The sequence below is a fragment of the Felis catus genome, chromosome B3 (genome assembly GCF_018350175.1).
Source record: "Felis catus isolate Fca126 chromosome B3, F.catus_Fca126_mat1.0, whole genome shotgun sequence".
NCBI classification, from domain to species: domain Eukaryota; kingdom Metazoa; phylum Chordata; class Mammalia; order Carnivora; family Felidae; genus Felis; species Felis catus.
In genome coordinates this window covers 113,562,711-113,590,561 of record NC_058373.1, presented here as the reverse complement: position 1 = coordinate 113,590,561, position 27,851 = coordinate 113,562,711, and the positions used below count along the sequence as shown (strand labels likewise).

Sequence of the window (27,851 nt, the reverse complement as noted above, 5' to 3'; positions counted from 1 at the left end):
TTTGGCAAGAAAAGCCTATTATTTTAATCTGATACATAATTTACAATATGTGTAAAAACTATTCTGTGTATGGTAATTAGAAGTCTGTGATAACAAGGCAACATAAATAACCATAACCACAATTTATTTTATGCGAGCAATATTTAAATTCTTCTCTTATGTTATTTTCAACCAGTATCTACAAACAGTTTTAGAGTGTTCTGGTTTTTTTCCAATACTAGGATGGACACACTTTTAAAGACAAAGATTCTGCATCATACATCCCAATAGCAGAATGTCCCTTACACCTCAGCCCCATAAACTACAGGAAACAGGATTCTGCAAGACTTATAGAACTGCATTCTCAAAACATAGTCTGTAAATATGTTCAATGGTCTGTAAATTCTGAGAATTTTTAACTTTTATGTCATTTCAGTGATGGCCTCAAAATATTAGTATAGACACTTTATAAATGAAAACTGCAACATGATGTCAGTGTCTGTTTTCAATCAAGTGATGCCAAGTCATATCACACTAATTGTCAGGGACTAATGAGAAAAGAGTAATGGCAGACTTTAAATGTATATGCATTCACACCCAGGTGACGGCCAAATGATGTCACCCTTCCCAAACAGAAGAAGGTTCTGTAGAGAGAAAAGAGGTGGGAAAGTTGAGTCACCATATGACCTACAGGAAAATATGTATATGTATACATAACAGAAGAATATGTATATGTATATACACATACATATATGTATACATATATTCTCTCTCCCTCTGTATTATATACATATATATATAATCCAAAAGAACCTGTGCCATAAATTAATTTATTTACGTTGCAAGCAATAATTTGATTTAGCAAATCATCGTTAACAGCACAGTAATTAATTTGAATGGTACTGTATTGTTCGTAAATGCAACCCACATTTATGGTTTCATACTGTGATTTGATACAAAAAGTCATTAGCTTATTTCATTAATTATTTATGTTTCTGTAATATTAAAATAAAACTGAAGTCAACACTGGGGGTTCATGAAAATATTACTTGCATTTAAAATTAGATCAATACCTGGGTGGCTCAGTCAGTTAAGCGTCCCACTTGGGCTCAGGTCATGATCTCACGGTTCATGAGTTCGAGCCCGAGTCGGGCTCTGTGCTGGCAGCTCAGAGCCTGGAGCCTTCTTCAGGATTCTGTGTCTCCCTCTCTCTCTGCCTCACCCCATTCTCACACTCTGTCTCTGTCTCTCTCAAAAATAAATAAACATTAAAAAAATTTTTAAATAAATAAAATAAAACTAGGTCAATGCCTTAAACTAGTTGGAGGAAATACTGCTTTTATGAGCAGACTGCTCTATTCCCTTCCTCCTAATTCTATAAACTTGTGGACTTGTGGTAGCACTAGCCCTGGGTTCTTAGCCTAGAGAGAAGGGAGAAGGGAGATGGGTGCGGAATTGGGGCTGAAAACTATGACCCGTGGATCAAATCTGGCCCTCCATCTGTTTTTGTAATCAAAGTTTTATTGAACCACAACTATACCCATTTGTTTGCAAATTGTTTACAGTTATTTTCAAGCTATAATGGCAGAGTTTAGTAGTTGCCACAGAGACAGCATAGCCCACAAAGCCTAAAATATTACTATCCGGCCTTTTACAGAAAAAGTATGCCAACATATGGCCCAGATGAGCTAATAGGGCAAAATGAGAATAGACCACTAGCATTTGAAAGTCCTGAAGCAAGCAAGCAAGCTATTTCTGGAAGAGAGATAAGAAAGTAAGATTCTCTCATGGGTAAAATGAAGGTGTTAAATATTAGTTATAAACTTAGAGCTTTCTTCAACTAATCATTTGTTAAGCTGTATGTGAGGCTCTGTGCTAAGTATATTTAATTCAAAAGAACAACTAGTTTCTACTATCAGAGGAATACTTTTAAGTACCCTCCTCTAACTTTTCTAAGGATCTATCGAAGACTGAGCACTATACCACTGTTTTAAAGTTAGGCAAGTCCCATATTTACATATTAGAAAACTGAAAGTTGGCAAAGTTATTAAGTTACAGTTATACGGTTAATAAATGGAGGAGTCTGAATTCTAACCCAGATCCATTTGACTCCAGAGCCCATGCTAAAAACCAGTGTAAACTGTAATTCTTCTAATACTATGGAAGTCTGTGAGGAGAAAAAATCTTCTCACCCAAAACCCTCCAGCAAGTAAAGACTCCTTGAGGTTAAGTTTTGGCATAATTTGATTTTTCAGAGACAGAAAGCCTCCAGAGACATTTTTTAAAAGGCAATAAGAACTCTAAGAGTGTGTGTGTGTGTGTGTGTGTGTGTGTGTGTGTGTGTGTGTGTATCCTCTACTGCTTACCTGAAATTCTGTGAACCAGAACACTATTGATCTCACACATCGAAACAAAATTTACCCCTAATGTGTCTTTATTAAGGTACACAGAAGTCTACTGTTCTAATGCTTTATATGCATTTAAAAACATACATAAAATAGAGGTTTTAGAAGTACAAGGTAAAAAATAAATATGGATGTTTCCAATGTTTTATTCTAACACCTCAATGTATCATCTTACGTCCACCATATGAACAGTCTGCTTTGGAGATTAATGATGAAGAAGACAATGCTTTACCTTCAGCAAGTAGGGATAAGATCTAAAATGCAAATGAACCAGAGACCTAAGATGTTGATGAAAATAAATTTGGTGAAATGGTGTACATGATTTGTTTCTTGTTAGAGGAAAAGGGCTAGAACCACAATGTAGTGGTTATTCTACTGCATATTCTCTGAGCAACTGTTTATATCTCTCATAATAGTATCAATGAATTAGGTACACTAGACTTATGGACAGTATGTATTTTTTTCATATTGAGCCTCCTAGGCTGCCATACTATAAAATAAATCCTTCTTAATTTGAATACACTTAGCATAGTACAAGTTTACCCCCTTCACAAGGCTGTAAGACTTTACCCATATTGAAGTAAACAGCTGTCTTCTGTAGACAATGAAATAAGTGATCTAGTCAAATACATCTAACATGTACGCAGGGATTTGGTATCCCAGTAATATCAAAGGGATGAACATAAATGTTATTCTCTATTACCTAAACTTTTATTTTTTTTCAATATATGAAGTTTATTGTCAAATTGGTTTCCATACAACACCCAGTGCTCATCCCAAAAGGTGCCCTCCTCAATACCCATCACCCACCCTCCCCTCTCTCTCACCCCCCATCAACCCTCAGTTTGTTCTCAGTTTTTAAGAGTCTCTTATGCTTTGGCTCTCTTCCACTCTAACCTCTTTTTTTTTTTCCTTCTCTCCCCCATGGGTTTCTGTTAAGTTTCTCAGGATCCACATAAGAGTGAAACCATATGGTATCTGTCTTTCTCTGTATGGCTTATTTCACTCAGCATAACACTCTCCAGCTCCATCCACGTTGCTACAAAGGGCCATATTTCGTTCTCTCTCATTGCCACGTAGTACTCCATTGTGTATATAAACCACAATTTCTTTATCCATTCATCAGTTGATGGGCATTTAGGCTCTTTCCATAATTTGGCTATTGTTGAGAGTGCTGCTATAAACATTGGGGTACAAGTGCCCCTATGCATCAGTACTCCTGTATCCCTTTTACCTAAACTTTTAGAGGAATCATGTCCATGAAGTCCCAAGAAATTAAATAATTATGGAAACATTTCAATTAAGTAGTAAAAATAGACCATGTGTCAATTGAAAACTTGTATCTGCTACCATTTGGTTTTAAGACAGGAACATGAACTAAAGCTTAAAATATAATGATATACTTTATCATGGTGAAAAATAATGTGTGTCAAATATGGTGAAAATCAATCAGATATTTCACAAATGTCATAAAAGAGAAAGCTATAGAAGTCCCTAGTGTGATCAATCACAAAAGCTTTAAAAAAGATGTTAGTATAACAAAATGTCAGAGGGAGAAATGGCCCTGCCTTTGTCTCCTGCAGCTTACACATGCTCTGGATATTCTCCTCCTGAGTTACTACCTGAAAATCTCAAAACTTTGAAAGAGGATTCAAGTCACTCATGGCCACCAAATCTCAGAACTGTAACATCTTTGGGGGCCCTAAAAGTCCCTAAAATGTATAATTTTATGTGCTACATACTACTCCTTCTTCACTCCATGAAAAAAAGTTAGTGAAGAGTATTCCCTATATAAACTACTCCAAAGAGCTTCTTTTTGTGACTCTCCACAAAACTAATAAAATAAAATACCTAGATCTAAATCTTGACTGAGATCATAACATCTTGTTATACAACACTAATGAAAAAAGAACAAAATAAGGCCTTGAGAGATCAGTTTTTCTTCAAACTTGAAGGAGGATATTTCTTCTCACATGCTTCTAAATAAACAACTCATCTCCAGAAAGAAGGCATGAATTTAAAATACAAGTTACTGGGGTGCCTGGGTGGCTCAGTCAGTTAAGTGTCCAACTTCAGCTCAGGTCATGATCTCAAGGTTCTTGAGGTCAAGCCCTGCGTTGGGCTCTGGGCTGACAGCTCAGAGCCTGGAGCCTGCTTCAGATTCTGCGTCTCCCTCTCTCTCTGCCCCTCCCTTGCTCACACTGTCTGTCTGTCTGTCTGTCTGTCTCTCTCTCTCTCTCTCTCTCAAAAATAAATAAACTTTGGGGTGCCTGGGTAGTTCAGTCAGTCAAGCATCCGACTTCGGCTCAGGTCATGATCTTACAGTTCATGGGTTCAAGCCCTGCATCAGGCTCTATGCTGACAGCTCAGAACCTGGAGCCTGCTTCGGATTCTGTGTCTCCCTCTCTCTCTCTGCCCCTCCCCCACTCATGCTTGCGCTCTCTCTCTCTCTCTCTCTCTCTCAGAAATAAACATTAAAAAAAAATTTTTTTAATAAATAAATAAACCTTTAAAAAATGTTAAAATACAAGTTACTGAATTAACTTTTGAGGTTAAAACTTTCTGAACCCAAACTGAGACATTTCAGCTTTTTAAAAATTTGCCTCCACATTTTCATTATTATTTATATTAATATTTATGTTCATTCACATTTTCAGCGGTCATTAACATGCTGGTAGTGTTCATAAACTATCCAAATAAAATTAATTCTATAGACAAAAAAAATTAGTTGAAAATCAAAAAGGAAACACATTTCAGAAAGAGGAATTAGCAAGAGGCTAAGGATCAGTTAGGTTATGTTTCTTACCTTTAAGTCTTAAGCAACTTGCCTTTATAACTCAACTGGATAAAAACTACAAAACTGATTTTGAGGCTACTATAATGCAACATGAAATAAAACTTTAGGAATTTGACATTGACAAATTCTGAAGACAATAGCAATTTTTTAAAAAAAGACTGTTAGGCCAAAGCTTGAACTGCTAAAATAAAGTTTACTGATTAAACATACTTGGTAATTCTCTTTTCCTTGAGGTAACAGAAAGTTAAGACTAGAAAAGAAAGAATCATAAAAGATCCTCTAGCATAAGTGTTTCACTTGTTTTTTGTTGTTGTTTCTTAAGGAAAAATTAATGTATAATTAAAAACACACTCTGTTTGGGATACAGTTCTGAGTTTTGACAAACTCACACACTCATGTAGCCACACTACAATCAAGATATTGACCATTCCCATCATGCCAACAAATTTCCTCATATCCGTTTGTTTATTTTAATGTTTACTTTTTGAGTGACGGAGAGACAAAGCACAAGTTTGGGAGGGGCAAAGAGAGAGGGGGACACAGAATCTGAAGCCGGGTCCAGGCTCTAAACTGTCAGCACAAAGCCTGACGAAGGGCTCAAACTCTCAAACCACAAGATCACAACCTGAGCTGAAGTCAGAGGCTCAACAGACTGAGCCACCCAGGCGTCCCTCCTCATATCCATTTGTAATCAATCTCCTCACTTTCCCGCCCTGGGCCCCTGAAACCACTGACCTGATTCTCACTTTCATAGTTCTGCCCTTGGCAGAATATCACAAAACAAATCATATAAAATGTAGCCACTTGAGTCTGGCTTCTTTCATTTAACACAGTGTTTTTGAGACTCATCAATGTTGTTTATATCAGTAGTTCATTCCTTTTTATTGTTGAGTGGTATTCTGTTATATGAATGTTCCATTATTTGAGTATGAATTTCTTTATCCATTCACCAGCTGATATACATTCATGTCATTTGTGGTGTTTGGTGACTGTGAATAAAACTACTAAAAATATTTTCATACAGATTTTTGCAGGGATATATATAATTTCTTTGCATATAAAAAAATACCTAGGAGAAAGGTTGCTGAGTCACATAGTTAAAATGTTTAACTTTACAAAAAATTGCCAAAAGTGTTTTCCAGGGTGGCTACACCATTTAGCATTTCCATCAGCATGGATGAGAGTTCCAGCTGCTCCACACTTTGATCCGTATTTGGTATAGTCAGGGCATCTTTTCATGAGCATCTTTTCATGTGCTTATTTGCCATTTGTAGATCTTCATTAAAGTGTTTATTCACATCTTTTGCCCATTTAAAAAATTACACTGACAGTGAGTTTTCATATTTCTATCTCTAGTTACCAGTCCTTTAACATGTAAGTCATACAAGCATTCATTATCTGCCAGACTGTGGCTTGTCTCTTCATTTTCTTAAAAGTGTCTTCAAAGAGTAGAAGTATTAATGCTTTTTATGGCTCATGTTTTTTGCATCATCTAAGAAATCTTTGCCTCGTTCAAAATGACAAAGACTTTCTCCTGTGTTTTCTTCTAGAAGTTTTATAGTTTTAGATTTTATGTTACAGTGGGTGATCCATTTGGAATTAGGTTTGTGTAATGGTACAAGGAATTGGTCAAGGGTTGCTTGTTTTTTACAGATATCCAATTGTTCTAGCACCATTTGTTGAAAAACTACCCCTTTTCTATTGAATTACCATAACTTCTTTGTTCAAAATTAACTGACCATCAATCTATTTTCTGGACTCTATTCTGTTCCACTGATCCGGGAATCTACCCTATCATCAATACAATGCTGTCTTAATTACTGTGGCTTTATAGTAAGTCTTGAAATCAGAGAGTGGAAGTCCTCTGTACTCTCTTTTTTATAAATTGTACTGCCTATTCTCAGTCTTCTGCTTTTCCACATAAATTTCACAGTCGCCTTCTTGATTTCTACCAAAAAGCCTACTAGGATTTTGATTAGGATTGTGTGTTAAATACATAGATCCATTTGAAATGAAATGACATCTTGACAGTATTGAGTCTTCAGTCCATAAGCATGATATGTTTCCATTTATCCGGATCTTCTTTGATTTGTCTCATCAATATTCTGTAGTTTTCAACATAAAAATATTACATATATTTTGTTGTATTTACCAGTAAGTATTTCATGTTCTTGGTGCTCTTATAAAAGTCAATTTCAATTTCCAATTGTTCATATCTAGTAGCTTTTGGTTTTTGTGTTAAATCTTTGGGTTTTCTATTAAAAATATATCATCTAAGGTGCACCTGGGTGTCTCAGTCAGTTAAGCGTCCGACTTCAGCTCAGGTCATGATCTTGCAGTTCATGGGTTTGAGCTCCGCATCAAGCTCTGTGCTGAGAGCCTGGAGCCTGAAGCCTCCTTCAGATTCTGTGTTTCCCTCTCTCTCTGCCCCTCCCCAATTCCTGCTCTGTCTCTCTCTCTCAAAATTAAATAAACATTAAATACACACACACACACACACACACACACACACACACAATCTATGAATGAAGGCAGTCTTATTTCTTCATTTCTAATCTGAATGCACTTAAATTCTTTTTCTTGCCATATTATAGTGGCTAGGATCTACAGTACATTGCTGATCAGAAATGGTACGAGTGGGCTATCTTCCTTTCTGACCGTGATGACCTGCCCACAAGAACATGGCCCTTGGCAAAGGACCTCCTATACCCATCCCTGGAAGAGAAGAGGAAGCACAAGAAGAAACACCTGGTGCAGAGCACCAATTCCTACCTCATGGGTGTGAAGTGCCCAGGGTACTACAAAATCACCACCGCCTTTAGCCATGCACAAAGGGTGGTTTTGTGTGGGAGGTGCTCCACTGTCCTATGCCAGCCAACAGAAGGAAAAGCAAGACTTAACAGAAGGATGATCCTTCAGACAGAAGCAGCACTAAAAGCAACCTGAACCAACATGAGTGGGAAACAATCCAATCAACAGATTTGGGATTTAAAAAAAAAAGAGTGGGCTTTCTTATCCTTGCTCCCAGTCTTAGGAAGATTGTACTTTACCATTAAGTGTAAGTTAAGTATGATGTTAGCTTAAGGTTTTTGTAGATACCCTTTATCAAGTTGGGAAAGTTCCCTTCAACTCCTGCTTTGCTGAGAATTTTTATCATGAATAGTTCTGATGAGTTTTGTTGACTATTTTTCTTTCCTGCATCTACTGAGATGATCTTTTTTCAATACACTGATGTGATCAGTTTTATATTTTAATGTTGCATTTAAAATCTACCTTGTATTACTGAAATAAGCTCCACTTGGTCCCTTCTTATTTATTACTGAATTTAATCTGTTAATATTTTGTTAAGGATTTGTGTGTTTATGTTTATAATGGACACTGGTGTATAGTTTTCTTGTACACTTTCTGGAAGATTTGTAGAATTGACATTTCTCCCTTAAATGTTTGGTAGATATTACCAGTAACACCATTTGTACCTAGACTTTTCTCTGCGAGATATTTAACTACAAATTCAATTTTTTAAACAGATATAGGATTATTTTCATTATTTCTTCCTCAAAGGTTGCATCTTTCAAAGCATTTGTCCATTTCATCTCAGTTATCAAACTTAGTGGAATAAAGCTACTCATAACATTCTCTTATTATCATTTAATACCTATAGGATCTATAATGATTTACCTCTTTCATTCCTGATACTACTAATTTGTTTCTTTCTCTTTTAGTTTCAGTAAAGCTTTATCAATTTTATTGATCTTTTCAAGGTACTAGCTTTCTATTTCATTGATTTTTTTCTCTATTGTTTTTCTGTTTTCAGTTTCATTGATTTCTACCCTTATCTTTATTATTTCCTTCCTACTACTTATTTTGAATTTAATTTGTTCCTTTTCTATTTCTTAGAAGCTTAGATCATTGATTTGTAATCTTCTTTCTAGGATAAATTTCCCTATAGGTACTGATTTAACTGTATTTCACAAATTTGGTATGTTGTATTTTCCTTTTGATTTACTTCAAAACATGTTCTAAGTTTTCATGATTTGCTCTTTACACATGGGTTATTTAGAAGTGTTTTACTTAATTACCAAATATTTGGGGACTTTCCAGATATGTTTATATTAGCGATTTCTTTCTTTTTTTTTTAATGTTTATTTATTTATTTGGGGGAGGTGTGGAGAGAGAGGGAGAGAGAATCCCAAGCAGGCTCTGCACTATCAGTGCAAAGCCCAACTTGATGCTCAATCTCATGAACTGTGAGATCATGACCTGAGTTGAAACCAAGAGATGGACATTCAACTGATGTAGCCACCCAGGCATCCCTGTATTAGCGATTTCTAATTTAATTCTTCTTGTGGGTCAAAAACATACCTCGTACCATTTCAGTCTTTTAAATCTGTTGAGTTGTATTTTACGGCCCAGAATATAGTTTATCTTGGTGAATATCTCATGTGAACTTGAAAGAAATGCATTTTCTGCAGGCAGTGAGCGGAATGTTTTGTAAATGTCAATCAGATCAAGTTGGTTATGCTATTCAGGTCTTCTGTCCTGGATTTAATTGGCTAATATTTTGTCTATTCTACCCACTCCTCGGAGGCCATCAGACATTCATAGTTCTACTAAACTGAAATAAAATCTCTTCTACTTCCAAGATTAAGAATTTTAAGAATTCTTTTTCTTCCTGTAAGATGCCAGTATAACTAAGTATAGCTCCTATCTGATAAGACATTCTGCTAATATTATATCTTAAGACTCTTAGAAGTAACAAACAATATTAAATATAGGATCCAAATAAGGTTAAAAGCAAATATTAAAATTTAAGTGGAGTACCAATATACATAAAATTCAAGTCCAAAGAGAAAAGCAATATCTGCAATTCATCCATTCAAAAATATTTACTGAGTGCCTACTGTGTGTTAGGCATTGTTCCTACTCCTAAGAATAAAGCACTGAACAAAGTAGACGGTTCCTAGGACCATTCTGTGGGGTGGAGGAGACACACACAGTCAACATAAATATATAACATCCTGGATGGTGAAAATTATAATGAAGAAACATAAAGCATAATAAAGGAAATGGGGAGGCAGGGAGTGTGGTTAATACTTACATGGTCAGGAAAGTCCTCATTAATAAGATGACAGGACAGAAGAAATCATACAGATATTTAGAGGAGAAATATTTCAGACTGAGGAATAACAAACACTTCTTGAGAAGGGAGTGTTTGCTGGAATGTTTGAGGAACTATAATGAGGCATACCGTCTGCAATTTTGAAAGGGATAATAAATTAGCAACATATTGTTTTAAGCTAGTTAGTTCTGTGTAGAGCCACCTATTCAAAGTACAGTACAAAAACTTAAAAGTTCATGATTTTTCATTTAAATGAGGAAATAAGGCTAGGAAAATCCTGACACTTCCTAAAGGAAATATTTTTCAAAGTCCTTCTAAAACCAATACTAACTCATCACAAAAACCAATACCATCCTGTTTTACAGAAGTACATACCCTATTTATATATTTATCTCTATAGAGAAAAACAAAGGCAAAGACAGAGAGACATGGGAATAAGTACTTATTCTTTCAGAGGGTGCTATTAAAAACAAAAAAAAGTAGAGCCCTTTTCTCACTCAGGAAAATAAATTTCCTCAGAAAAGAATTGAAAAACATTAACCTACAATTACTATTTAAAAGCAAACAAATACAACTTTTAAAAAGTAAATTTTCATATTTTACATAAGATTAAGTCAAGCAACCAGCATGAATTAATAAAATAAGTACATATACTTAACTTTTCCATTCAATCAAGTAACTTTACAAAATATTTTTAAATTCCCTTGGCCAGGGAAAACATGGATTTGAATTTATCATTTTAACCTACTACAATAAAATTTAAAAGATGAGTGTCATCCAGGATAAACTTTACAGCTCTGGACTTTACCAGGAATGACATCATATAATCCAAAATATGAATTAGAAAGCCGTTAAGAAATGTAGACCTTTTTGTATGCCACATGTTCTCCTTTGATTTCTTGCCTGGGTTTATAAATCTCCAAGGCTGCGTGGTAGTTTACAGTCTTAGTACATATTACAAAGATAGATCCAAGCTTTTAATTTTCCAAACACAAATCTAAAAATTATAATATCATAACCAAATTTTATATCAGTTTAAGGAATTTTCTTATTTTCTGTCAAGATGATGTCTGGCTAAAACTGAAAAGCCTGACAATACTAAATGCTGGTGGGGCTGCGGAACAAGCAGAACTCTCCCATGGGCTGCTAATGGGAAAGCCATCGGTACACACTTACATCTGGTGGCTTACCAACCACAAACCCTTGCAAAATGCCCACATTTTCGGATTTCCTCATCACAATTCCCACTGTGGAAAGTGGTGTCAACAGCCATCTCTCAAGGTTTCCTTACTGACACTTTCATTACTATCACTCCCAACACTCCAAAACGTCATAGTCAACCTCTGGTAATTTGGAACCAACCAAATCCTACAGTGTACAAGACAGCACTGAACACAATAACATAATATCTCAAACTAAAATATTTCTAAAGCTGACAAATATGCCATAAAAGAAACTATAGAAATAAACATAGGCAATTCCATGTAATTCTAATAGTTAATATTTACCTCAGTGTGACAAAGTAATACAAAACATACACAGAGAGTCAACAATGAGGTGTAAGAAAAGGATTGACCTTGGGAACTTTTACAAACAACATTCAAATCTGCCCCAGACTCCAACTGTGAAAAAGATAAAGTAATCTCAACAGATGAACAAATTTAAGAAGATGCTGATATTTACTATAGTAATTAGTACTATTAACATGTCATCTGTTCTATATTTTCTTCTAATTATATTACTTGATATTGTAAGCCAGCAAATTTAACATAAAAGAAAAAAAAGGGAAAGAAAAAAAGAGAGAAAGAAAAAACTTACCGGGATTGAAAATTCCTCAGCCAAATACTTCAAGGTGGCAGCTTCTCTGGCCAAGAACTTATTTCTTTCTCTCATGTTGCCCTGAAGTTGTGCATCAAACTCCTTTCTTACCACGGAAGCAACAGAGTCAATAATTACAAGTTTAACTCTCTTTGAAATAATTTCTTCTTCCAAAGATTCAATTCTGTAAAAGTAGAATTTGTAAAACAGTGGATAAATTTAAAATATAATATAAAATAGGGTATTTCAAAGATTAACCAACTTAAAAACAATGACAACAAATTTTTCCTCCCTCATTTACAGTAATGATTACAAGTATTCAATGATCATAACTTCATAACTTATTTCCAGCTCTTCTATACATATTGCACTCTTTTGAAAATGGACCAAAATGTTTTCATCTAGTTTAATTCTCTGGTTCTCCTATGATACTGCTAATTTTAGGGTAAAACTGCTTGTCACAGCAAATCTCCAAAATGGCCCCCATTTATTCCCACCTTGTAATGACAGCCTTGTGCAGACCCCTCCCATATTTACCAGGATTGGTCTGTAAGACCAATAGCATATGACATAATGATGGCACGTCACTTCTGAGAGTAGGTTATAAAAGACTACAGCTGCCATTTTGGGCTCTCTTTCACTTGCCACTCTCTCAAATCACTTTCTCTGGGGGAAGCAAGTTGCCATGTTGTTAACAGTCCTATGGAGAGACCCACCTGGTGAGGAACAGAGGTCTATGGCCAACAGCCCAGCAAGGAAGGGAGGCCTTCCAGAAACTATATGAGTAACCTTGGAATTATCTAAGATTCTCCAACTCCAACTGAGCCCTGAGATAACCATAGCGCTGGCCAACAGCTTGACTACAACCTCTGGTGCAACCCTGAGCCAGAAACGCTCAGCTAAGCCACTCCCAGATACCTAACCCTCTGATACTAGGTGAGACAAGACACGTTTGCTCTTCTAAGTTGCTGAATTTGGGGGTAACCTTTCAATGAAACAAAAGTAATCAATATACTACTTAATTAACTAAATCTAAAACATTTCACTCATTTAATGTTTTCTTTTTAAAGAAACATTTCATTCAATAGGCTGTAGCAAATAAAGAACACTGAAATAATTTATTTCCCATAACCCTAATACATATGTAGAGACTTTTTTCACTCAGAAGCTGAAAGCATAAAAAACAAGAAATATATCTTCAAAGTATTACTAAACTACCAAAATCTAAAGCAGCAAACCTTTGTAGAACTTCATCGCAGCTGAGTTCCCGATAAAGATGAACCTTACTGCTTGTCAAAAGTAATTTTTCTTCAGTGTTAAAATATCTGGGAAAACGAGATTCTGCTATCTCAACCAGTCTGTGGGGAGGAAAAATAGCGCAAGTGAAAATAGTTAATGACATTCAAGGCCACAGTGCTGAACATCTAATGAATTTTACTTAGGAAATTCATAAGCCACAAGTAACACTAGAACAAAAATAGAGGAGGTATAAGCAAAATGCTTTAATATAGAATTTTAAAATGTAAGCCATCCCCAGGGCGCCTGGGTGGCTCAGTCAGTTAAACATCCGGCTTTGGCTCAGGTCATGATCTCACGGTCCGTGGGTTCAAGCCCTGCATCGGGCTCTGTGCTGACAGCTCAAAGTCAGGAGCCTGCTTCAGATTCTGTGCATCCCTCTCTCTCTGCCCCTCCCCTGCTCACACTCTGTCTCTCTCTCTCTCTCTCTCTCAAAAATAAATAAACATTAACAATTTTTTTTTCAACGTTTATTGAAACGTATATCTCTTGGGACAGAGAGAGACAAAGCATGAACAGGGGAGGGGCAGAGAGAGAAGGAGACAGAGAATCGGAAACGTGTATCTTTTTTGGGACAGAGAAAGACAGAGCATGAACGGGGGAGGGGCAGAGAGAGAGGGAGACACAGAATCGGAAACAGGCTCCAGGCTCTGAGCCATCAGCCCAGAGCCTGACGCGGGGCTCGAACTCCCGGAGCGCGAGATCATGACCTGGCTGAAGTCGGATGCTTAACCGACTGCGCCACCCAGGCGCCCCTTAACAATTTTTTTAATGTAAGCCATCCTTTATGAGCACTAAGAGAGGTTAGCAGTGAGAGCATTGTTTTTTAATAATTGATCACTTGACTAACAGCTATAAGACATGTTTAGTAAATAAGAAAAATGATTTCATCATCATGAATAAAAGAAATATACTTGAACAAATATATAATATTATCATTCTAACAATCAATTATCAGTTAGTCTCCATGTCTCAGAACAGAAAAATATACTTTCTCAATTAAAACTTAATACATACAAAATAAATCGTATCCAATAGCTCCTTGTAAACAGGAAATTATTTTCTAAACAAATGGATGTTGTCCAATATTTCCTGAATAAACAAAACATGATTTTCTACCTATTGAATTCTGAACTCAAAGCTAGATCTGATGCATGAAGTAGGCCAAGTGCAGGAGAGTGACAAGGCAAAACAGATGTAAATATCATCAGTAATAGTGTGAGATGTGGAGCTCAGTACTAGAAATTTCAAGTGTTTCTGGCTAAAAATATAAAAATAAAAGTGTAAATCTTTGAGTGTAACTGTCTCCTATTTTAAATGATACTTTATCAGTCTGGTACTTAACCACCCAAGGATATCTGAGAGGAAGGACTATAAACACAAAAATCACTCTATACTTTATGCTCCATTTAAAGACACAAAAGTACAAAGAACAAGTGTTTTCACTTCTAGTTAATGAGTCCCAAGAAGAGGCTGAGAGCTTTAAAGAGAGAAACAAAATAAGTTCCTCACATATATTATAATCAGAAATGAAAAAAGAAAAATCTAAAACAGAGAAATAAAAGAAAACTGGTCAAAAATATTTTTTAAAAGTGCATTTTGAACAATTTGAAAAGAAAAGCATCATTGGGTTGAATAGGAAGAGGAAAAATTACTTTACCAATAGATGTGTGAAGGGCAAGAACAAATGGATCAAATGAGCACTCAGGAGAAGTGCACAAGAGAGAGGCGGGGTGGAATAAAGGAGGAAACAAGATAAGCAACAAAAGCGAGAAGAAATGAGACGACACTGGCAAAGGCAGGACAGGAAAATTTTAAGGGTTTGGGGGAAATGTGTAAACTTCTTGATTAGGGTAACTATTTGCTGAATTCAGAGCTGGTCAGAGAAGTCAACTAAAAGCTCTGACACTTGGAAGCCACTGATTTTTAATAGGATAGCTATGGCAATGTCTGCCAGAAACATAGAAGTTTTCCAAAACTGGATGTCCTAAGTACTGAGTACTTCTCTCAGTCAATGAGAGAACTGAACAGCTGACAGACAAATAATTTTCTGGCTTCAACCCTAGGCTGAATTTCAACTGGCGGCTTGAGTGTTAAAAGGCTCTGGAAGTCATTACTGCTCTCTCCTTCCATTAAGGCCCCTCAGAAGGAAGATGGTCAATGTATGGACACAAACTGACTTTACTCAGTTACCATGCTAAATAACTGTACCAAATGGTTATTCACATACCAATATGCTATAATTTTCTACGATCAGTTTCTCCAAGTGTTTTTAATTTTAGAAAAGTTCTCTAAAAAATATATAAATCAAAACCTAAATACAAATGTAGTATCTATATGCCTCACACTAATCATAGTGATCTCTTGTGACACTGTTCATCACAAAGATCTTTTCTGATTAGAGTAACAGAAAAGATCCTATCTTCTGCTCCCAGACATTTATTACATAAAGTTTGAAACTAATGCCATCTAGTGGACCTCTATTTTACCGAAAGTATTCCTTTCAAGTATGTACTTAAGATTCATTCATTTGACACGTATTTATTGAGCATCTACTATATGCCAGGCACCATTCTAGATGCTAAGGATGTGACAGTGAACAAAAAAACAAATAAACAAAATACAACTTCCCTCATGGAACTTACAGTCCACTGAGAGAGACAAACAAATTAAATATATATTATACATCAGGTAATAAGTGCTCTAAACAAAATGAACCAGGATGAGGAAACAGATTGTTACCTATGGAAGCAAGTGCTATTTTATGTAAAGTGGCCTGGGAAAGCCTCTTTAATAAGGTGAATTTGAGCAACGGTTTAAGGGAAATGAACCATTGGATATCCAGTGAAGCAGTGCATAGGAAAAGAGAATTATATATAACAAGTGCAAAAACCCATATGTAAGTAGATGCCTAAGGTTACTGAGGAATAACAAGGAGGCTAATGTAGTTGAAACACAGGAAACAAGAGGGAGAATAAAAGGAAATAAGGTCAGAGGAAATAAGACAGGGGCCAAGATCACACAAGATCCTTAGGTCTGTGGTATTTTCTTTAGATATTTAGTAAAATAGGAAACCTAGAAGTAGAACTGACATGATCTGACTTCTTTTTGCTTTAAAGAGTCACTCTACCAATGGAAAAGAGGCTGTACACAGTGAAAGCAAGACAAGCTAATACTGTAGTCCAAATAAGAGATGATGGTGACTTGACCTGGAGAATAGCTCCGCTAATTAGAAGTAAGTGAACTCAAGGTGTAGTTCAAAAAAGGAGCTGGGGACACCTGGGTGGCTCAGTTGGTTGAGTGTCTGACTTCAGTTCAGGTCATGATCTCACAGTTCGTGGGTTCAAGCCCGGCATCGAGCTCTGTGCTGACAGCTCAGAGCCTGGAGCCTGCTTCAAATTCTGTATCTCCCTCTCTCTCCGTCCCTCCCCTGCTTGCACTCTGTCTCTCAAAAACGAATAAACATTAAAAAAAAATAGGAGCTGAAGGGAATTCTTGGCTAATTGGATGAGCATCTGGAGGAATGGAATTACCATTCATTGAAGTGGAGAAGACTGGATTCGTTCCAGGTTTTTGTTATTAGTTCCCCCTGTTACTTCACAGCTCTTGTATAAAAGCAAAGTTAAAAGCTTTACATTAGTGACCACATGCCAACTTGAAACAAAACACATGCTCAATGTAAAAAAAAAAAAAGTTTTCCAAAGTTCTAGTTGAAATATAACATTATAAATGTGCTGAAATATAAGTTTATGGTTTCTCAAAGCTTCTCATACATGTGTAATATTTTCCTGTTCATTTATTCAGTATGTATTTGTTCAGCACTGTGATACAAATATAAGAATGTGAATCTATTAGTCCCTTACAGATTCCAGAAAATTCCAAAGCTTTATTTTAGTACTAAGTACTTATTTCTAATTTCATTTTCTAACATAGAGCCTCTTCAAGATCTCCCTCCTCACTAATTCACCTAGATTCACAAATGATAAGGCAGCTGAAATTAGACTAAGGAAAACCTACCCAGTCTCATGAAATCATCTCAAAAAATGGGAAGAGGGAACTGATCTCCCCTATTGTTTGCCCCCTAGGTCAAAGATCCTGGATTCATGCCAACAAGCAAAAGAAAATGGTCCTAAGACCACACCAATAATTGCCTTCATACTGAGTTAAAGTCATGGCTGGCCACTACCACTACATGCCTCCCTCCTGATACACTGAAATGCAGAAGGAGTGACACTCTAAATAGTCTAGTAGGAATTGGAGGGCATTGGCTGTGGGGTGCTTGGCGCCTTGAGAGGTGCCATGCAGCTCTTCAGGTCTAAGCTTGGCCACTGCTCCCACACAGTACCAATACAACACACACCTCTCCTTTGTACAGTGTTAATAGTTACAGTTTCACATGTTTGTGATTATTTGATTAATGTCTTCCTCCCCTGTTGAACCAAATATTTCTTCCTAGTTTTCAAAGCTTTTCTGATTTCATGACAACTCAGGACTACCCACTTTTACCTCCTAAATTTCCAATCCTGTATTCCACCTCCCCAGGTCCACACCTTCCAGAGTCCTGGGCCCCATCTCTTGTTTCAATCCCTCAGTTTTCCTGATACACAAATCCATTTGTATTTCTAAGACCCAGTTTTATCTTCCTTTATCCATTTTATTTCTCCCAGAATTGTATTCTAAAAACCTCTATTACTATTTACCATCCATATCACCCTCTGTTTTTATTCTTAACTTTTGGTTTCATCTTTTCCTAATTATCTCCAATAGGGATAATACAGTATTCACTCGATTCACATATACTAGAATTCTCATGGTTGCCAAAATTTCTGTACAGTTCACTAGATTAACCTACTTATCTATATTCTCAAAGTATATATAAGCAGAGCATGTCTAAGACTATATCAGATCTTAAGCATAAGTCCAACAAATAAAAAGACTTTTCTGAATCAGTCAGAAAGGGGGACCCAGAACTCTGCCTGCTTAACATTCTCCTCCCCTCAAGGCAGTCCCCAAATACCTGAGGGTTTAGTACCAGACTCTACTATTATATAATTATTAATCAGTCTGGAGATATAATTTCAGTCTATGGTAAACAAATATGCTTAACACACTATTTTAGATTATCTTCTCAAAGACATGTAAAAATAAGCTAGTGTGTTGCTTTAAAAAATAGAACTAATCTTTCCAAAGTGCTTTTAAGTACATTACCTGCAAGGTTTTCTCTTTTTGTTTTTAAATGCATTTTAAACTTAAGTAATTTTTATTCACCCCTCTGTTTTCTCCCTCCTTCTCGGTAAAAAGGCTATCTAGCAATTTATTAACCAAAATTATTTTCCACTTTTTATCACTCATCCTAAATTTTCTGTATGTAAATCCCTTTTTTTTTTTTTTTTTGAAAGAGACAGGAGAGTGTATGTGTGAGCAGGGGAGGGGGTAGACGGAGAGAGTCTTAAGCAGGCTGCACACTCAGCACAGAGCCCAACACAGGGCTCAATTTCCACAACCATAAGATATGACCTGAGCCTAAATCAAGAGTCGGAAGCTTAACTGACTGAGCCACCCAGACAGCTTGCTTATAAGCACAAAATGAAGACACTGCTACATGCAGAGACATATAGAAAGCTAAAACATATTCCTTTTTGGGTCTCTTATTTTCACGCTTTTACTTCTTCTCTAAGTCCAGAAACTATCCCATGATGGCAGACACTATTAATTACCTACCAATATCCATTTCCACTTCTTCCTTGCTATGAGAACCCAATTTTATTCAGGCAACAATGTTAACCAGACCGGGAAACTCAACACGCTTATTATGTATATCAATCTTTTTCCCCTCATTCCCCATCCTCCCTTGCCTATGGGGGTGGCCCGGTGCGAAATGTGCAGGATGATTCTGGAGGATGAAAAGGAAATCAGCAGAGGGGAAGGGGCAGCTGTTCTGGGAAAAAACAAATTTTCCTGATAAAACATATAGCTAGCCCTTTCCCTTCCCACTGCCTGTATGGGATGCCTAAAAACATAGAAGCCCTAGGTCTCTCTGTCATCACTGCGCGACAGAACCAGCGCCTGCAACCACCTACTCACTGTTGGCTGGGTATTCGGTTACTTGCAGCAGAAAGCTTTCCTAACTGATTAACTAACTCTCCCCAATAAATCCAAAGAGGGGTCAAGCAGTCCTATAACAGCACAAATGAAGTGTGACCAGGCAGTACAGAGCCAGCTCCATCCTCTGACCTGCCATGACAAACTCCAGAAGGCAGTTTGTTAAAAGAGGACTGGTACTTTTGATTCCACCTGAACCTATCACCACACCTCAGAAGGCAATCCAGGTGGCAGCCAGGTGACCACACTCTGCAGGCCTTGTGGAGAATAGACTAGAAAAGTAAAAAACATAAATTTCAACCCCTATCCTCAAATGACCTTCATAAAGGCTCCTTTACAATTACAAAACATAAGTCCAATAAAGGGACTAAAATTTTACCTCATTGCCAGCTTGCCTTTAGCTTGTTAGTTGAAGGTTAGTCACTGACATTTTAAAAAATACCTTTCCTTTGGACAACCTGAGTTAACCAATGTCTTTCTTTACCAGTGTTAGCATCAAATACATTTCAGTGTTCAGATTTCCAGTGGCCCCATATGTGTGTATGTTTCTGGTTTTTTTTGTTTTGTTTTGTTTTTTTACCGTTTATTTGCTTAAGATTCAAATAACTCTATCACATTACAACTGACCAATACATCTTTTATCCTCAGCTTAATTGAGATATAACTGGCATGTAATATTGTTTGTGTAAGTTTAAGGTGTACAATATGACAAGAGCAATATATCTTGCAAATCTCTTTTAATCCAAAGAATGCTCCTCTTTTTTTTTTAATCTTAACAATTAAAAAACGAGGTTGTTTGTTCTATCATTTCCCACAGTTTTCATTTTGCTGACTACATCCCTCTGGTGTTGATTTAACACGTTCCTCTCTTCTCTGTATATGTTGCAAACTGGTAGCTGGATCTGAAAGTTTGATCACATTCAGGCTTGACTATTCTTCCATCAGGAGGAATAACTAGTTTTCTTTTGTGATGCTAGTAGCCTTTTATGCTTATCAACTGTTTTCACTCACAACACTTCTGACACCAAATGTTTAGGTTTTCCATACCAAACAATTCTTCAATTCCCTGTGGACACCAAGTGGGTGTCTGACACTTAACTACCAGGAGTTAGCTCAGACCTCACAGTTTAAGGGCTCAGACCCACAAGACTGCCCTCCCCCAACTTGAGAGACTAATCACAAGTCCCAGGCCTCTGGTACTTCTGACCAACTGAGCAACTACAAATCAGGAGTTCTGACACCCCTCCCCCTCAGCTTCAATGATTTGCTAGAATGGCACACAGAACTCAAGAAGGTACTTTACTTACTATTACCAAGTTACCACAAAGAATGAAAGACACAACTCATGAAAAGATTGGGGAGGACCACATGGCACACCACCCTCCCAGCACGTTGATGTGTTCACCAACCCAGAAGCTCTCCAAACTCTACCATTTAGAGATTTTTGTAGAGATCCCATTACATAGGCAGTGTTGATTAAAGCATTGGCCATAGGCAATTAATCAGTTACCAGCCTCTTTCTCTTCCTCAGAGTTTGGGGGGATGGGTGGGACTGAAAGCTCCAACATATAATTACATGATTGGCAACCAGCTCCCATGTGAAACTATACAGATGCCCACCAAGAGTCACTTCATTAGCATAAACTCAGGTTTTCCAAAGGTTTTAGAAGGTCTTTGGACAAGAACCAGGACAAAGATATGGATTTCTTATTATACCACAATATTCAATGCCTAGAACCATTAAATTGTTGGGGTGTGTAATTTGGTGACATTCTATCATTCCTTCTTCATTTATTACTGGAATACTCCTATAAAAAAACCTGTTTGGGGGTGTCTGGGTGCTTCAGTTGGTTGAGCATCTGACTTGGGCTTAGGTCATGATCCCATGGTTCATGAGTTTGAGTCCCACATTGGGGTCTCTGCTGTCAGCACAGAGCCCTCTGCAGATCCTCCGTCCCCCTCTCTCTCTGCCACTCTCCCATGCACATGCGCTTGCTCTCTCTCTCAAAAACATACATTTTAAAAAAGACCTATTTGCTACTCAGCAATACAGTTCATAAATCAGAAAAAGAACAGATGTTTGATTTCCTTTTTTAAAACTCATTTCAAAATAATGATTTGCTTCTCCAGAATTCTCTGACACTGATCTATTAGTTGCTTTTCATTTCATAATATTATAAACTCATGAATTTAAACATATTTCATGGGTTTTAATCTACTGTCATCATTATTCTTATTGGTGGTCAATTTGTCTCATCTTTAGCCAGCAGGAGCCTCTTCAGGTTGATTCCTGAGTCCTTCTGACATTCCCCTAAGTAGTCTTTGATGGCTCTCTTGTTACCTGATATGAGGTTTCAGACTCAACTTAAAAATTTCCTAAGCCAGTGCTAGTATCAGCCATTTCCCCCAAGGAACCCTCATTCCTTTTAGTAGGCAACGGTGTCTGGATTCCACAATATGAGAGTAATACCTGTCAGTTCATTCATTTATCAAACATTTTGTGAGCAGTTAATATGTGTCAGTCACTAGATTTGGCTTTGAAGATACAAAGATATAACACAAGCTCATAGAACTGACAAATGAGTGGCATATACTTCGAATAGATAACCAAGAGATGTAGAAGACAGCAAATAAGCTCCAGGCAAAATAATCCACTTAGAACTTCTCTGGCCAGGGAATACACTTCTCTCTAACTAGTATCCCTAGAAGTAAGAGAGAGATGTGATTCATAATGACATAATTACACATAATGACACAGTTACAGAAAGACTCAAAGAACTATACCTTGACTAAAAGAACAGAACTGAATCAGTCTCCAGACCTATAAGTACTCCTGCTCATGAATGTCAATCAGAGCAGGGTCAGAGGGAGACCAGACTTATTTTCAAGTGTACAGAATTACACAAATAACCAAATGCTCTCATAGAATGTTAAAGGTCCTTGCCAAAGTAAGGAAATCTTTTCTTTCCAAGCATAAATACACTATCAGTGTGTTTTTTATATCTAATACAATACTATTACAAAGATTAAAGTGAAATACTTCTCAATCAAAAAATATTTTGAAGGGTGCCTGGGTGGCTCAGTCAGTTAAGTGTCTGACTCTTGATTTCAGCTCAGGTCACGATCTTGTGGTTCGTGGGTTTGAGTCCCACATCGGGTTCCATGCCAAGGGTGGAATAGCCTGCTTGGGATTTTCTGTCTCCCTCTCTCTCTGCCCCTCCTCTGCTCGCTCTCTCTCTCTCTCTCTCTCTCAAAATAAATAAATAAACATTATAAAATGTTTTTTTTTTAAATTTCCAACTTTTCCATTCACTAACTTCCAACTAGAATTACTAACAAAGCAGCTTACCTTTTGTCTTTTTTTATGAATTTTCCCTCTTCCCCATTTCCACTTACATCCCTCCCTGTTTCTTAAACTTCTTTCTTCCTGACTTTCTGCAAAACACAGCTTATCCAGGAACCCCACTTAAACCAATGACAGAGGGATAGAAAAGACAAAAAGAAACTGCTTCCTGGGTTAATTTTAAGAGGAAAATTCAGGGGCGCCTGGGTGGTGCAGTCGGTTAAGCGTCCCACTTCAGCCAGGTCACGATCTCGCGGTCCGTGAGTTCGAGCCCCGTGTCGGGCTCTGGGCTGATGGCTCAGAGCCTGGAGCCTGTTTCCGATTCTGTGTCTCCCTCTCTCTCTGCCCCTCCCCCGTTCATGCTCTGTCTCTCTCTGTCCCAAAAATAAATAAACGTTGAAAAAAAAAAATTAAAAAAAAAAAAAAAAAAAGAGGAAAATTCATTTAAGACTGTATCTAGCATTTTGAGTTCTCACAGGGAAAAGGTAAATGTTAACCTGTTTGAAAATGTTAGGTGCTATAAATAAATTACAAAATTAAGCATTATAATGGAAAATAATAAAATCTCCCACCTTTCAGCACTAAATGCTGACTCTGTGTCAATGTATACAACACCTCCTTCTAATCCTCCCATGTTGGTGGGTAATGTGGCCAAAATGCTCATCATCATACAAAACTGAGTTTTTCCACAACCTGGTGGGCCTGTAATCTAAAAAAAAAAAAAAAAAAAAGTTCTTTGAATAAACATCACAAGCTAGTCAAAGCAAAATTCTTTTAAGAACTTGCCATATGCACAGCCCCACTAACCTGGGTTCTCATAAAGAACATTTTAATACATCTATTGTATGTAAGGAATTAACTTCTCCCCTGTGTATCTGGATTGGTACTAGTTATGTAGTATCCTTGGGAAAAATGAGAAAACAGTCACTTCAAATCATGTTCTGTGTTCTGTAACTCAGATGAAAAACTTTGGTTGAGAGATGCTGGAGGGTACATTTATACATTCAGAACCAAGAGTTCTATATCTTTTCCTCATTAAGACATTTATGGAAGGAAATTGAAAATATTTAAGAGGCTTTAATATTTGGTTTAGCATTCCTCATGAATTAGCCTTTTAGAACAATTTTGTACTAGTCCCCTAAAAAGCTACTTTGATCTTTATTCTGCAGAGTAAAGAAGTTAGGAGTAGAGTGCTGATGTATACAATTTATTTTCAAATGCTTTAGCATAAAAAAAAAGGCATGCACGCACACACGTGTGTGTGTGTGTGTGTGTGTGCATGTGCGTACAAAGGGAGATAAAACAAATGTAACAAAATTCAACAATTGTTGAACCTAGGTGACTCATACTTGGAAGTGTGTGTTTTGAAATTTTACTTTGTGGAAAGTTTTCTGCAATTATAAAATGTGAAATCAGGAGAATAGAGATGGGAAAAAAAGAGGAAAATTCATATACATGCATATTCAAGTCAACTAAAAGTAGTTAACAAAAATTAATTTGAAAATATTAAAAACATCCCCTTTAAACATACACTATTTGTCACATTGGCTATGGCATACAAACTTTAAGAATCAAAACACTATCCCTTTTGTGAAAATAACACTGTTTTTAACACAATCTTTCACAAAGGAAGGGAAAAGAACAGGAGAGGAGGAGAGAAAACAATCTCAGGGAGACAGGAAAAAGTCTAAGCTAAGACTAAGACAGACTACAAATATGAATAAACTGTCCCAGATACATCATGAAGTAGGAAGAAGTAAGAAGGGATGACCCATGAGTCTACACCATTTGTGCCAGTGGTTCTCAAATTTAAGTGAGCATTGGAATTGCCTACCAAGCTTATTAACAGGAATCTCTGGTTCAGTAGGTCTGGGATGTGGCCTGGGAATTTACACTTCTAATAAATTCCCAAGTGTTGCGTATGCTGTTATACACTTTTGAGAACTACTGTTTTAAAATTTAGACTAGGGGATCCTGGGTGGCCCAGTTGGTTGAGCATCCAACTCTTGATTTCAACTCAGGTCATGACCTTGTGGTTCGTGGGATGGAGCCCTGCGTCAGGCTCCATGTGGATTGTGCGGAGCCTGCTTGGCATTCTCTCTCCCTCTCTCTCTGCCCCTCCCCTGCTCATGTTCTCTGTCTCTCTCAAGAAGAAAATAAACATTTTTTAAAAAATAAAAATAGTTACATATCTTATTTCTTAGTTATACAAATCTTTTCATTCTCATAAAAACTTAACACTTTTAGTGATGCAATTATAATAATGAAAATAACAAATGGAATTATATTATTCTTTAATTATTTTGTAATTCAGTGCTTGAAATGTCAAGTCCTAAGTTCCACTCATTTCAGTACTTCAATGCCATGTCTGTATAGTTGAGAAAGGAACAATTGCAAACATGCAAGGGCTAAAATTTTTAAAATACATTACTTGTTGTACTTGCTATTTTCATTTTCCAGTAACTTCCATCAAATAGCAAAAATTTTTATAGAACTTTGGCTAATAAATTTCCGTCTTTCCTCATGTCAATCAATTGTTCTTACAACAGAATCAAAAGATACTACATTTTGAGATTTTTAACAATTGGTTCAAAAATAAAAACTCTTTATTTGGAAGATTTTTCAACAGTATAGAAAATACTGTTACAATTTTTTAAGTGTGCAGATAACAAAGTTTTCATAAGACACACATATCTTTGACAACAAAAATAATATCATAAAAGAAATATTTCTAAGCAATGATTTTTTTTTTTTAAACATTTATTTATTTTTCGGACAGAGAGAGACAGAGCATGAACGGGGGAGGGGCAGAGAGAGAGGGAGACACAGAATCGGAAACAGGCTCCAGGCTCCGAGCCATCAGCCCAGAGCCTGACGCGGGGCTCGAACTCCCGGACCGCGAGATCGTGACCTGGCTGAAGTCGGACGCTTAACCGACTGCGCCACCCAGGCGCCCCTCTAAGCAATGATTTTAAAAACACTCTGCATTTTAATCTGCCTTCAAAAAGGCAATTATAGTAAAAGCTTGGATTGTGAGTAATTTGTTCTGCGAGTATTCTGCAAGACAAGCAAATATTTCTAATAAACTTTAACTTAATAAATGAGCAATGTCTTGCAATACGAGTAGTATATGACGCCGAACATCACGTGATCATAACTGGGCCAATGGTTCTTGAAATTCACTTTGATATTCAGGTGCTTTGGATTAAAAGCATGTTCCCGGAACAAACTATGCTTGCAAACCAAAGTTTTCCTTGTATTTTCTTACTCATTGTTAAAACATTACTTTTACTTTGAAGGGATGTTTTAAGAGTGTACCACTGGTTGGTTGGTTGATTTTTAATCTGCTAGGAAGCATATTGCCTAGCCACCTGTCATTTCAAAAAGGTCAGAAAATTTGACATATCTTGTCTTTTTATTTTAAAAAATGCTTCACCCATCCTTAAATTCAACAACTCTTTTACACTCCTTGTTGTGAGATCACCAAAGAAGGCATTGTGATTCAAATGATTTTTATGGTCAGTCCCCATCTCATTACAGAGTGCTATAGAGATTCCACACTTAACCAGTCAGGTTTTTGTAAAAATCAACAACACTGATCATTGTTATCAACTTGAAGTTGAAGTTGAAGAATCAACCTCTATGTTGCTACAGATTGCCTAAGGATGATGCAACAGAAAAGTTTAAAGAATCTTAGATACCATTTTTACTATTCTATGACTAGACTAGACTAATCTATCCATCAATCCATCCCTCCATCCATCCACTCATGAATCCATCTCAGATTTTGTTGGGGTTTTTTTTATTATTTTCTTTTAAGATTTTAAGTAATCTCTACACCCAACATGGAGCTCAAATTTACAGTCCCAAGATCAAGAGTCACATGCTCCACCAACTGAGCTAGCCAGGCATCCCTCCATCGCAGGTATTTTCCATGCATTTTAAAGCAAGTCAGAGACATCAATATACTTTCCCCTAACAATTCAGCATATATATCATTAACATGAGTTTAATATGTATGATTCTTTTTTTCTTGTAAGGTAAATTTTACATACAGTAAAATGCATACTCTTAAGTTTACCATTTGATGAGTTCCAACAAATGTATACACATATGTAATCTAAACCCCTGAGTCAGAACATTAGCATTACCCCAGGCAATTCTCCCATAAACACTGTTTTATGTTCTAAGAAATCATTTATATTCAAGAAGTCATATAAACATTGTATGTTCAGGAGGTTTATTTGAGGGAATATATCTTCTCTGATCCATCTTTAGTTTAATGGCACACACAAAAAATTTAGTTCTTCCTGTATTTCATTACTGAAACAAAATCTAGCTAGTATGATAATCTGGGTCATGGTAGAAACCTCTGTACTTACATAGCATCTTCCCACATTGGAAAATCTGTTTTAATCCTTAATGCTTCAAACCATCTCTAATGATTTCTATATTACTTCTGACAGTATTTGTTCACAAAAGGATCCATTTAAATCGTTGCCATATTGTTTCCTATGTTTTATTTCATTCATTTTACTATAAGGAAGGATACTGTGTTCCTAACGTTATTAATAACGTATGACATTTGGTCTTTTACTATTAAAAAAAAACACAAAAGAGGCTTTTAAATGTCTATTATTAATTTTAGTGAAGTTTTTCTAGATATTGACTTAAGTATCATATGACTTTATTATTTTTTTTTTTTATTTGAGAGAGAGAGAGAGGTTGGGGGAGAGGAAGAGAGAGAGAGAGAGAGAGAGAGAGAGAGAGAGAGAGAGAGAGAAAATCTTAAGCAGGCTCCACACTCAAGAGTGGAGCCCCACATAGGGCTCAATCCCAAGACCCTGGAATCATGACCTGAGCCAAAATCAAGAGTCAGATACTCAACCAACTGAGCCACCCAGGTGCCCCTGTATCACATGACTTTAAATGTCACTGAAAAACTTACAGAAGTTTGTCTTCCTATCCTGTGTGTTTCTTAATTATGATGCC

At 36.6% G+C, this 27,851-nt stretch overlaps 1 protein-coding gene and 1 pseudogene across 11 annotated transcripts in view; one reads left to right on the top strand and one right to left on the bottom strand.

The window, feature by feature from the left end:
* LOC123385916 overlaps positions 1–8,116 on the top strand; it is a 201,651-nt pseudogene extending 193,535 nt beyond the window's left edge.
* Positions 1–27,851, bottom strand: part of RAD51B (RAD51 paralog B) — a 687,198-nt gene that overhangs the window by 632,978 nt on the left and 26,369 nt on the right. For all 11 annotated transcript variants that reach the window (XM_045060112.1, XM_045060113.1, XM_045060114.1 and 8 more), the window contains exons 5-7: positions 23,432–23,568; positions 13,357–13,476; positions 12,119–12,302 (exon numbers count right to left, since the gene is read on the bottom strand). In XM_045060112.1, coding sequence (XP_044916047.1) covers positions 12,119–12,302; positions 13,357–13,476; positions 23,432–23,568 — 441 coding nt within the window. The remainder of the gene's footprint in view (positions 1–12,118; positions 12,303–13,356; positions 13,477–23,431; positions 23,569–27,851) is intronic.